Here is a 13,779-nt window from a genome sequence, read left to right on the forward strand (position 1 = left end):
CCCATACAGCGATCAGATCCAATAACTCCTGTGTGTTCCACGCTGGAGCTCTTTTCCTATTCTCAGGAGACTGCATTGTTACCTGTGCTACTGAGAGTTCCATGCTGGCCAAACAGGAAATGCAATTCAAAAGTTCCCGGGGCTTTTCCTGTGTACCTGGCCAGTGCAGTAGAGTTCCTTTACTTGTCCAGAGCGGCCACTGGTGCACTGTAGGATACCTCCCGGAGGCCATTAACTTCGATTTCCGTCCACACTAGCCCTAAATCGATTTTGTAAAATCGATTTTAGGGTTACTCCTTTCATTTAGCTGGAGTACAGATATCGATTTTAAGACCCCTTAAAATCGATTTTAATTGCCTTGTAGTGTGGACGGGTACAGCGTTAAATCGATTTAATGCTGTTTAAAGCGATTTAACGCTGTAGTGTGGACCTGGCCACAGTCCAAGGCAACTGCACCTGTATTTCCCCTCAGTGGTGGAGTGAGGGCACCCACCCTCAGGCTTCCAGCTCCCCAGCTGCTGCCTCTCTTGGGTGAAGACCCACATCTCACTCCTTTCTGAGCAGAGTATGTCCAGGCTCCACAGTTCCCTGCCTTCACAGTGTATTTCCCGGCACAGTCTGCCTAAACAGACCTGTGCACTTTCTCTTCAGAGACTGATAACAGAGGGATTGCTGCAGATATAAGTTATCACACAGCACTTCCTATGTAAGCCTACTTTATTCTCAAGGGAGAAGCACTACAGAGAAAACATGAAAAACAATAAAAACCTATACAAATACCAATAAATTTACCAGGAACCCCAACATGGACAGGCCCAGTCCTTCCAACCTAAGGATTTGGGCCCTCCATGAGCAGGGTCCTATCTGTTTGCTGAATCAGGAAGAAGGGCCTGAGTACAACTAAAACCAGGTTATTTTTCCAAAAAAAATGTCTTTGTCTGTTGTTCTCTGGAGAATCCAGTTTGAAATAATATGTGGATATCTATCAGAGACGGACTGCTTCACAAGCTGATAACAAAGAAGTTTAGTAGCATCCCCACTTCTTACTAGAGAAGGTACATACAATGCCACAGCAACACATACACAATTGCATTTTCAATACAATATACCCCAAAGGTATTAACCCTAATTCAAACAAGGTTATCTTAATTCCATAAGGTTTGTTCAAGATATGGTCAGTCTGTCACACCAGTTATTTTTTTATCTTTTTTTTCATGTAACTTCATTTCTGAGATGTGGAGATGGAACAAAAACTGAGGCTTATGGAAATATAGAACATCCTCTATTGTGGCAAAATATGAAATACAGACTGAAGCGTCCTATACTTCAGTCTCTCAGGATGTTCTGTCTAGTCTTTCTTAGTGGTTTACGGGACTTCATTTTGGTTCACGTATTGCTTAACAAACCGGTGACTGGACTGGAATGGTGTGGTAGGTTTTGCATTAATGGTGAAAAATTATTTTCCATCTCATTTTTCATTGTAATGCAGTTACTGTCTGTTGATACGCCTTGCCAATGAATATAATGAGATTCCAATTATCACTCAAGCAATGCCATGAAATTAAATTTGAGTATGATTTCATTTGATAGTTAAAATAATGTAACCCACCTATTTCTTCTCCAAGAAAAATAAATTGCCATATCTGATTTTTCTTATGTCATTTCTTATCCTAGTTATATTTAAGTTTTCAGGACCTGGATATTTACTCTACACCACTGTTTATTTGGTCTGGTGTTGTTTTCCTTCTGGCACCATGACTCCTCTGTCCTTAGCAATATATTTAAATACAACTGGCAGAAGACAGTCAGTTACTTCTGAAAGCATGCATGATACAGGGACAGGATTTTTTGATCCTCATTTAGAATCAGCCTCACGGCTGCACCCTTTTACATTTCATCTCGCTTCTTCTGTGTTTATAGGGAGATCATTTCATGTGGTAGATGTAGCCACGGGTCACTGACAATTCAGTACAGACTTAACCATGGCCTGTTAGAAACTCATGTACAGAGATGTGTATCTTGGCCTGCAAGCAGTCAGCAATATCCTATTAGCACATATTTCCATAACTAATCATCGGCCAATAATTTTTAATATTTTCAGTCAAGAACAACTCTATGTGTACAAATTATTCACACGATATGCCAAAGAAAATAATTTTTTATTAAAATGACACTAGTTTTGATTGAAGCAATGAAACAGTGTGTGTGTGTGTGTGTGTAGAGTATAAAACTGGGCTTTGCTAGGTAGTTACTAATGTCAGGATCCTTAATTCGCTTTAACAGTCTTATGATCAGAGAAGAGCAACCAACGGTGTTATTAAAAAACTAATATTTCTTCAAGCAAAACTGTCTATGGGGTTTTGACAACAGCTGTGCTGCCTGCATAACAAACACTCATACTAGTCTTTAACATAATCAAACCAAGTAGTCAGGGCCAATAGAAAGTTAGGAATATGACAAATTTATTCACATCCTCCATATAGATCTGGACACTGTAGAACAGGGGAGTGAGAATAAAGGAGTCCATAGAGGGTGATGAGAGGGACCATCAACAAGCAAAAGAAAAGCGGGAAATTGTTTCAAGGCAAATATCAGGAAAGAAACTAAGGTAGCTTAATAAAAGGAATCAAAAAGGAAAGAAGAAGAAGAAGAAGAGAGCAAGGATGGGTGGGAAGAGTCTTTGTGGACATCAGATTGTAGCAGGAGGACACCAGTTTCTTTCGTTATGAAAGTGACTGACATCCCAGTTTTTGTACAGTAAAACCTGCCAAGAGTGATCATTCCTGGGAGTTGGCAAAACTGGTCACTTGTAAGAGGTGGTCACTCTTCAAAGGTTTGCACACCAGAGACAGACGGCATTCCAGGGCTTCTGCTAATAGTCGCTTATGACAGGTGGTCTCTCTCTTCAGAGGGGTCTCTAAGGCAGGTTTTACTGTATTTGAAACCAGTGTTAATTTTTGTAATCAGGTTTATGTGGAGATGAATCTGGCAAAATTGCTAGATTCATGTATGAATCAGTTACAGCTCAGGGATTCACCTTGTCGCTGTAGTTTTGGGTATATTTAAAAATACCTGTTGGTTTTAGCGTGAGTCATATTATGTGCAAATAATCTCTCTACGATAGGTACGCTAGCTATCAAAATGATAAAAAGCATTTTAAGTGTGCTCTACTTCAATGAGCATTTCTGCACTTTGTTATTCTCAGAGTGTACTTTCATTAATTCAGAAAGTTACTTCAAGCCCATATGGAGAGCTTTATGTTTTTAAAAGTCATTGCATAGAACACTGAATTTGTATACAATTTTGCCTAAGGAGAACGGAATTATTTTTCTTGTGCCAGATAAAAAGCACCTGAAATTTCCCCAGAGGAAATGGGAGCCTATGCTATCAAAGCTTGGCTTCCAAGGGAAAATGCCACCTGGACAATATTGTCATGGTAGGATTTGGTATAACCACTGAGATCAGAAAGGAGTGTTCACAACATTCACTGCTTCTTGTATAGCAAACAGTGGTGTTAGTCATAATAATGGCCTCTCTCCTCCCACTCTCTGTTAATCTCCCTTGACAAGACAATGCTGCTAGTGAAGTCAAAATCCTCTTAAATCCTAACATTAGATCAATTTATTTTATAAAGTAATCAAATGTAAGCACAGAGATTCATACCTTATTTTAGATCTGTGGAATATTCTCTACAGCACACTAGACTTTTCACATAGTACGTTCTGTTGGACTGGACATTATGGTTTATGTACCACATGCCAAATTCTTAACTGGTATAAACTGACATAGCTCCATTAAAGTAAATGGAGCTGCACCATTTTACACCAGCTAAGCATCTGATCCCAAGACATTCTTGGAAAGTGTATACCTAAACCAGCTGACTGCTGCACTACCAGCTTCTATAGTGGACAAACTAAAGAGCTCTCAGAGGTTATTTCAACCCAGTGCTGAAGTAATGCCCTGTGAATGCTGCTCATGACCACCATTCACACACACACACACACACCCCCCCAACAGGGACATGCAGGAACAGAAGGAACTATGTCGCAGTGCAGCCTCTGACTTTGTTCTGAGCCACTCAGGCTCTAGTCCCTTGAACCTCCTTCCTGCACTCAGAACCTTTGGCACAGTAGATGACACCAGTTCCACTGCCGAAGGAAATGCAGCTGCAGACAAAGGGTCTGGGTATGCTTCTAATAGTGTCTATTGAAAAAATAATATTTAAAGTAAAGTTCACCACCAGAGTAATGGATTTTATAATCTGACTGATATTGCCTTCTCTCTCCCAAGGACAAATTTTGAGTCTACCAGCTTTTTAGCTGTTGTGTATTTCCTTCATATAGGACAAAGGACACAGGTACAAAGGAGATTGTTAAATGATTGCAGCTTCATTCATTGTGGCCACTGCATTTCCTCTAGCACTGACTTGCCCACGTTGTAGTAGGAAATCCAAAATACTACAAGGCTAGAGACTGCTTTTGGCACTAAGTATCCTGTATGTTGTAATCTTTATTATTCACAATTAGGCTTGGAAAGATTATGGGTAAATGTTGATTTCACTGTACACACACAAAGTGATGAAAAAATATTTCCATCTATAACAGACATTTACAGATAGGCAAAGGAGCGAAAATGCTGCTGGATAAATTATTAGAGTTTGATTTAAGGCTATTTATTATGTATATTTTGACCTGATTTTGATAATTAGTGTTTTAACAGATTTAAAGCATTAACTTTTTGAATCTCAGCTTTTACTATAAAAGAATAATTATTGTCTGTCCCCCATAAGTGCCCAGAACTGAAAATTTAAAATTGATTAAAAATGCTTAATCCCAGTAATGTTGCTCAACTAGTGAACATTTGAATAAATAAAATTAAAAAATTCTTAAAATAGTGATATTTTCCATTGAAGTTATTTAAAACTGAATTCTGCCAAGCTTAGTCATAATCAGGGCTGGCTCTAGGTACCAGTGCTCCAAGCACGTGCTTGGGGCGGCGCTTTCCAAGGGGCAGCACTCCGCTTCCTTGTTTTTGGTTTTTTTTTTTGCTTGGGGTGCAGAAAGCTGGGAGCTGGCCCTGAACGGAGGTGAGCTGTGGCGGTGGGGGCCATGGGGAGGGCCACAAGAAGTAACCTGTGGGGGAGGGGGTAGAGGAACCACTCTTTCCCCCCCATCAGGTCACTTCTGCTCCACTGCCACCTGCTCCCCCGAGCGCACTGCCGCTCCACTTCTCCCCCCTCCCTCTCAGGTTTCCCACGCGAATCAGCTGTTTTGCAGAAAGCCTCGGAGGGAGGGGGAAAAAGTGGAGCAGTGGCAGCACGCTCAGGGGAGCAGGCGGAGCAGAGGTGAGCTGCGGCAGTGTGGGCACGGAGAGAGCCACAGGAAGTAACCCTGGTGGGGGGAGAGGAACCGCTCCCCCCCAGCTCACCTCCTCCTCCTCCCCCGAGTGCGCTGCCACTCCGCTTCTCCCCCCTCCCTTCCAGTCAAGTCTGGGAGGGAGGTGTTGGAGGGGAAATGCGGCGTGCCCGGGGAAGGAGGCGGGGCCAGGGATTTGGGGAAGGGGTTGGAATGGGGTGGGGAAGGGGCAGAGTTGGGGTGGGACTGTGAGGGTGTGGGAAAAAATTTTTGCTTGGAGTGGCAAAAAACTTGGAGCCGGCCCTGGTCATAATATAGCCAAAACCATGTGCTGGGGATGGAGCCAGAGCAGAATTGCCATGGTATGAAAGCGAAAAAGAACAAACAGGAAAGAAGAGGCAGTACAAAGAAAGAAGTTGTGGAATGAGAATAGATTGTGATTTGAATTGTGATCTCCTGATGTGCACTAGATAAAGCAACTGGCACCTGGGCTTGTATTCCAGATGGATTGCCATTTGTACGAATATAGAGCAGCTCTTTTGGATGGGCAAGCCAGTGATGGCTTTTGAATGTTGCAGCTAGCAATAGCAGATATTTTTTACAGTATGGAAGGTACAGAAGTAGGGTTCTGTTGCATAAATAGAAAGGAATCAACGAGTCTGATTCCTCTCCATGCCACAGCGTTTCAGCAGCATTATTCCTTTTTACACCCCCTACACTGACATCATTTCCCTATTAGATTCTCTGCCCTTCTCCATAATAACACTTTACAGTTGGATCAAGGTCAGGGCATGAGACCATAAAGAAGCAATAGCCTAAATAGTTACATCACATCCACATAGTGAAGACAAACAAACAAAACAGATAGCTAATCTGAAGATGGATGCCGCTATTTTGAAATATTTTGAGTAGTTTCCTGGCCAGCTCCTCAATGGTATCTTATAACTGGAGCTAGGAGGATAGAGGAGAAAGAATTGTAACTAATTAAAACAAATCTCTTCCCCTACAGTTCTTTCCAAGACAATTCCAAATAGCCCTTTACTAAATAACTCAGAAAACTCAAATATCTTCTCATATTTTTAAAGTGTGATGGTCTGCTTGATGATTTACTCTGGATGGAGAAGACTTCACCCAATCTCTTAGATCCTAGATTATGTGCATCACATTCTGCATTAAGTCGACATGGCTGAAATCACTTGATAACATGAAAATGACAAAGGAGGCGGCTAGTACAGCAAGGAAACCCATTTATTTAAGCAAAGGTCTTCAATCTCCTCTCACCCAGGTAAAATAAGCCCACACTAGCTGGCTGTTACTAATAGTTTGAGCTAGCTGAGTAGTCAGAACTGTGCTGATGGCCTTTTTAAGGTTTCTAAACAGACCTACGTTCAGGGATTCTATTAGCTCTTTTAACCCTTTTGTCATATAATACTATTATTCCTTATTATCTACTGTCTGTAGCAGAGGTGCCATCTTTCTAAGTTGACGGAGTGGTATTCAACTCCCACTCCGCCCCAGACCAGGCCCCCACTTCACCTCTTCCCCTAGGCCCCCACCGCCTGCCGCTTCCCACCCCCACCTCACCTCTCCTCATCTCTTTCTGCTCACCTTTCCTCCCTCTACCTCCAGCACCTCCTGCATGCTTTTGAATAGCTGATTGTGACAGGCAGGAGGTGCTAGGGGGCGGAGTGGAGGAGCTGGTCAGCAGGGCTGCTGGTGGGTGCTGAACACTCCCTTTTTTTTTCCATGGGTGCTCCAGGGCTGAAGCACCCATGGAGTCGGCACCCATGGTTTGTAATGCCCAACGTGTGCTAGAGAAGACATGATCCACATCCCTAAGTACTTAAAATCTATACAGAGCATGACACAAAAAGCAAATGCAAAATATAACAAAATGTACTGTGGGAAACAGGCCATAGGAACAGAAGACAGGATTTTCAACAATGTCATATTGCGTTGGCCCAGATGCTGCAGTGAGCTGTAGGAGGATGGGCCTCTACTCAGAGATCCACCCACATGGAGCTCATTGCAGGATTAGAGCTTTAGAAAGGTATGACCACACAGCTTTAGGGGTTTACATTTTGTTGATTTATATTTTTATTTTGACTAGTTTTTGCTTTTCAGTTTATTTTTATTATCTAAAATATACACAGTGAACTTTGGTATAGTGAAACTCCATTTGTAGGGACAGTGAATGAAAGTCTCAATTAGTGAAATGCATTCACAATGCGAAAGATTACAATCCTAGTTATAGTGCACCTCTGTTTATGGTGAAGTTGTTCTGTGAATGTGACTTTATTGTAACTACTGACTGTAACTGTCAGAGGACCTTCCATGCCTGCAGAACAAAGGGCAGGAGTTGCCCCTCAGAGCACAAAACAAAACAAGCTGACTGTCTCTGTGGTGGAGCATCTCGCAGCATCCCTAAATACGTTTATGATGTTACCAGTGCAGTAGATTGGGAGGCCAGTCACAATAGAACTGCCTAGCTTCTTATTTAGTGCATATTGGAGATCATTACACTTTTATTTTAGAGAAAGTATGGTTTATGTTTAGTTCAGATTAACTTTATCATAATTTTATGACATCTACAAATATATGATAAAGCAGCCTGAGATGTAACTTGTCAGTCATATTTGTAAGTGCTCTGAACACTCAAAGTCAAGTAAATGTTACATATTATTATTATGCAAGTGCTAAGTACTATGATTATGGTAGTGAAAATGGTGTAGCAATTACAACTATAACATCCTAATGCAATGGGACTAACTAACCATTGCATTACTTCCATTTTATTCCAGTGTAACATCACTAAAATCAATTGAGTTATGGAATTATTTTTAAAATTATTTCTAATTAGTAACTCTCAATTACCCTTCAAACTTTGGTTCTGCTCACTATAAATGTTATTAATGTGTAAATTTCATGCTGCTGTGTTGTAGAAGCACCAGGTACAATATATGCTAATACTGTGCAATGCAGATGAGAAACAATACACTTTTCCTTAGCACAAAATATTACCAGTGTTTACTCTATTTCAAATTAACTTTCATTTAGGTTTGTGAATTATACAAATATGATATGACAGCTTGAAATATTACTTTTGCAGCATGGACAAATGTCAGGAAAATTATCCATCTGTGCTCAGAATGGCACCCAACTGCATTGTTGCCTCCAGTAAGATGATGTCTGATGTCACTCAAATGAACAGAAGCATTCGTTTCTTTCTTGAGATTAAATAAGAGGTATTCGTACATGACAGAATGTTTAATGTATTGTATATCACTCTATGAGTTCTGTTTTCACCCTGGCATACTGTTATTTTTCTCCCACTGTTAAGATATGCCGATTTCAAATTCTGCCGACTGAACAGTTACATTACCTACCAACCCATCCACATATTGTGGTGTTCCTATTGCAGAATTTCCATGGGAATAAAGCAAATTGAGTAGGCATAATTTTTTGTCCACAGCAAATCTACTTTCTCATTACACAGAACAATAATAATCAGTTATTAAAAATCTGTGCTTCCATAAGCTTCAGAATGCTGTCAGAAATATCCACACTGTGAAATATCTCTCTCTCCTGCAGCTCTGACACATAAATAGCTCCTATTATAGCTAATAAGAATGTTGTTCAGGTCCGCAAAGAGGAAACAGCTCATCAAGCAACTAGTTAAACACCTGAAAGAATGTAAGCATTATATAAACCGAGCACTGCAAAAAAAGAATTGCACTTCGGATCAAAAATGAAATTATGATTAATTTCTATAATAATTGTAATAGCATTTAGAGTGTTTTACATCTTCAGATCCCATTACAAGCGTTAAGCAATTAATCAAATAAAATGAGTGCTGTAGATTATTTGCTACAGCCGATTCTTAAGTAATACTTTTTTTACCTCTCCAGCATTCTGATTCCCTGCATGTGTCCCATTTCATAAGGGCACATCAAGTTATGTTGTGTCAAATAGCATTTATTAACTCATCCTAAACTTAGTCAGCACGACATATACTACATCGCACTTCGGATCAAAAATGAAAAGCAATTCCACTGATTTTTAAATGCATGCAAAGGCCAGCAGATAACCTGGGTGATTTTCATATTTATTGCATGCCAAGTTATTACATGGCAGGAATGACCTTACTTAAGATGCTCTCCAGCCATTTAAAATAAGATTTCCCCTTTACTTTTAAAATTCACCCCACAAAGGATTGAAAGGTTGATTTTCTCCTCCTAGTAGGAGAATAATACCAACTGATGCTAATGGGAATTACTGATGCACATCAATAGGGCACTAGACCCCTTCATTTTTCAGCATAGCTAGGAGATACTGCTGTGCCATTTATATTCCAATTTGTGAAGAGTAAAAGTTCACCACAAAGACAGATTTTCCTTCTACTCTGCTGAGCATGTGTCTCATTAGAGTGTACACAAGGGGCAACAAAACTTAAAGATGTAAATTCTATGAGTGTGGCCATGGCAAGAAAGACATGGAAGCAAGGGGACTTAAGAAGCAAAAAAGCGGGTTTACCTGATACTGTATAGCACTTTCCCAGTCTTAGAAATCCTCAGCAACTTGTTGTCCGTTGTAACATCATGGAAGTTTGCACCTTTCTCATTGGCAAAGAATAAATCAGGCTTCCAAATAGAGTCCAACATAGATGGATCCAAATCCAAGGAGTCATCGGGGTATTCACTGTAAGCCAGGCGTGAGTCGTTCCACTGCTGTCTCAAAAAGATGTTTACTCTGTAGTCCTACGGAAACGCCATGCACAAAAGTCAGTCTCTTGCCAAGGTGAGAGTTCAGTTTAACTTTCCCGATGCTCACAATGATTTTAGGTTCAGTGCAGTACAAATGATATAATAAATGTACATATTACTCTTCCCTTTGAATGAGAGAGCTATTATTTAAAAATAAGGCAGTGCAAGTGGCATACTGCACCAAACTAGTGCAACAGGTACATTTTCCAAATCAAAAATGCTAGTCCCTTTTCAGCTGATGAAGATAATATCACCTACAGCCATAATATTAACTACAACCCCCTATGCAATACTGTGGATTAACATGAAGCTCAGAAATATCGAAGTATTACTAGCTGTACAGTTTTCAGTAATCACAATGTAAAATAAAAAGGTATGAAAATAATCCAAAGAGTAACTTAACTCAATCATTCACAATCTGTAAATCAACAGATTCCAGTACTCCAGGAGATAGGTAGTAAAAGCTTTTGATAAGGTCTTCCACAATATTCTTGCTAGCAAGTTAAAGTAATATGGTGTGGATGAATGGACTATAAGGTAGATAGAAAGCTGGCTAAACTGTTGATCAACAGTAGTGATCCATGACTCGATGTCTTGTTGGCAGCCGGTATCAAGCAGTGTACCCCAGGGATCTGTCCTGGAGCCAGTTTTCTTCAACAGCTTCATTAATGATCTGGATGATGGGATGGGTTGCATCCTCAGCAAGTTCGTGGATGACACTAAGCTGGGGGGAGAGGTAGATACGCTGGAGGGTAGGGATAGGGTCCAGAGTGAACTAGACAAATTGGAGGATTGGGCCAAAAGAAATCTGATAAGGTTCAACAAGGACAAGTGCAGAGTCCTGCACTTAGGAAAGAAGAATCCCATGCATTGCTACAGGCTGGGGACTGACTGGCTATGCTGCAGTTCTGCAGAAAAGGACCTGGGGATTACAATGGATGAGAAGCTGGATATGAGTCAACAGTGTGCCTTTGTTGCCAAGAAGACTAACAGCATATTGGGCTGCATTAGTAGGTACATTGCCAGCAGATCAAGGGAAGTGATTATTCCCCTCTATTCGGCACTGGTGAGGCCACATCTGGAGTATTGTGTCCAGTTTTGGGTCCCCCACTACAGAAAGGATGTGGACAAATTGGAAAGAGTCCAGCGGAGGGCAACAAAAATGATTAGGGGGCTGAGGCACATGACTCACAAGGAGAGGCTGAGGGAACTGGGCTTATTTAGTTGGCAGAAGAGAAGAATGTGGGGGATTTGATAGCAACCTTCAACTACCTGAAGGGGGGTTCCAAAGAGGATGAAGCTTGGCTGTTCTCAATGGTGGCAGATGATACAACAAGAAGCAATGGTCTCAAGTCCCAGTGTGGGAGGTTTAGGTTGGATATTAGGAAAAACTATTTCACTCGGAGGGTGGTGAAGCACTGGAATGGGTTACCTAGGGAGGTGGTGAAATCTCCTTCCTTAGAGGTTTTTAAGGTCATGCTTGACAAAGCCCTGGCTGGGATGATTTAGTTGGTGTTGGTCCTGCTTTGAGCAGGGGGTTGGACTAGATGACCTCCTGAGGTCTCTTCCAACCCTAATATTCTATTATTCTAATTCCATAGGAGCTAATTATGTGATATAATTTCTCCTATCTACATCTTAGCTCCTGTTCATAACCTTTGTGTACCTATTGTATGTTTTTCTCTGTGTGGTCTCTAATTTCCTACTCCTCCACATCTTTTCTACTTATCTTTATGCTAATTGCATTCTCCTGCCCAATAGCCTTTTAGTTACAACTGGGAAGACAGAAATTATTAAGTGGTTCATTTAGAGCTAACATCAGTACTGTGGCAAAACTGGCCATTAAGAGGGAATGTTATAACAGCATGTAGGTACTGATCCAAAGCTCATTTAAGTTGATAAGAAAGACAGTTACATATATTCTGAGTGTATCATTCCTACAGAGGTTCCATGCTTAACAAATACAGGCCTGGCATCACTCGCTTTGTTGCTGTAGTTATATATTTAACTGACATCAACCCCCCTACATTTAACTGCCCTGAGAATAGTTTATCAGAAATCCACATGCCATTCATCTTGAATATTTTAGTTTCAGAAATATTTAAGCATGTTAAAACTTATGATATTATCTGAAAGAAGAAATCTGTTAGTGAAAGAGACTAGAAATAATTCCATCTTCTGCGCAAAAATTCTTCATTTAGGATTTATTCTGCAGTAGCTAACATATATGAAAATGGCAGCAATATGCTTCTGACTTGGAAAATGTATGAGTTGACATTTGTTTACTTAGGCCACTGAAGTGCACAATCTAAAGAATGTATCATCACTGAAAAGTAAGATAATATTCTCCTTATGATTAGTGATGCAGTAAGTTATTAGGTAAATATGCAAACTCTGATGAATAAGCCCCTCCAAATTTGAGTTTCCCACTGTTCATTCATGAGGGCCATGATGAAAAGTGTGTTGCTGAACTGACAAAACATTTCAAACAGCTCCAAGTATAGCGACTGATGAAGCTCCTGAAACCATAGGATAATGTTTCGGGATTTCATTGGGAGCATGTTTTTTTTTAATTTTGCCTGTGTGGATATGAGCCAAACATGAGTGTCAGAGAGTAATAAGGGGTTGATATTGGGGAGCTGAGCTCAAGGAAAGTCAATCAGTAGAGGCACTGATAGAATTCTTCAAAGACAAGCCTGTATATATTTTTCAAAGGCCATTTTTTTCTGTGCTATGGAGTTTCATATGGTTTATGATTAAACACATATTTTGAGTTCTAAATTGCCGAAGTACCTTTGTGTCACATACCAAGACATACTCTAGGCGTCTCCTTTACTCATTTTCTCGGCTTTAGAAATACAGTAATTATCTTGTAAATGTATATGGGACAATTTCCACTACAAAGATATGAAAATACTCGAACAAAATTACTACAGGAAAGAGCAGAAGTGCTGGCAGGGAAGAGGGGAGATTGCTTAGGACATAAAGTTAATATATTCAACTATGTGAGTGGCTTTTAATTTCTCTGAAGTAGGACACATACTGAAGTTAAATGAAAGCAAAGGGATTTTTTATTTCCAGGACACTTCTATAATTGTTCATTTAAATCTTAAATTTCCTAAAAACCTATAAAAGAAATATGCTTTCATCAGATGCAGTACACACTAATTTAGATTAGAAGGAATGAATTGCCAAGTACTTTTTGTTAGAAGAGTTAGTATAGGATGATATATATTATACCAAAGCTGAATTTAAATACCAACAGCCTTAAATGATCCTTCACTGACACAGCTGGAAGGATAATATTCAGATAGATCATTCTGGTATATTTGGAAATATTCTTTCTCAGCACATTTTTGTGAGAAGCAGAATAGCATTATTATAGCCCCTCTTTTTCTCTAATTATTTTTGCTTCCCATCTTGGTAAAAATTAAAATGAAACACAAACTTTAAAAGGTAGTCCTAGATTTCTTTCTCTGCTGCCTCTTTGCAACAGGGTGACCAGGAGGGTGCGGAATGCTAGGAGGACCGTAGGTTAAGTACAATGATACAGTATCTTGTCTAAAATTTTGTATTTCTCTGAGATTATGTTTTTTTGCTGAAGCTATGAATATCATCCTGGAAAGCAGTCTTTTCCGAGAATGATATCACAATTTGGCATA

At 40.1% G+C, this 13,779-nt stretch overlaps 1 protein-coding gene across 7 annotated transcripts in view; it reads right to left on the reverse strand.

Moving 5' to 3' along the window:
- The window catches only part of GLRA2 (glycine receptor alpha 2), a 166,529-nt gene that overhangs the window by 113,894 nt on the left and 38,856 nt on the right, over positions 1-13,779 (reverse strand). For all 7 annotated transcript variants that reach the window (XM_050964230.1, XM_050964221.1, XM_050964210.1 and 4 more), the window contains one exon: positions 9,888-10,111. In XM_050964230.1, coding sequence (XP_050820187.1) covers positions 9,888-10,111 — 224 coding nt within the window. The remainder of the gene's footprint in view (positions 1-9,887; positions 10,112-13,779) is intronic.

The sequence above is a fragment of the Gopherus flavomarginatus genome, chromosome 1 (genome assembly GCF_025201925.1).
Source record: "Gopherus flavomarginatus isolate rGopFla2 chromosome 1, rGopFla2.mat.asm, whole genome shotgun sequence".
NCBI classification, from domain to species: domain Eukaryota; kingdom Metazoa; phylum Chordata; order Testudines; family Testudinidae; genus Gopherus; species Gopherus flavomarginatus.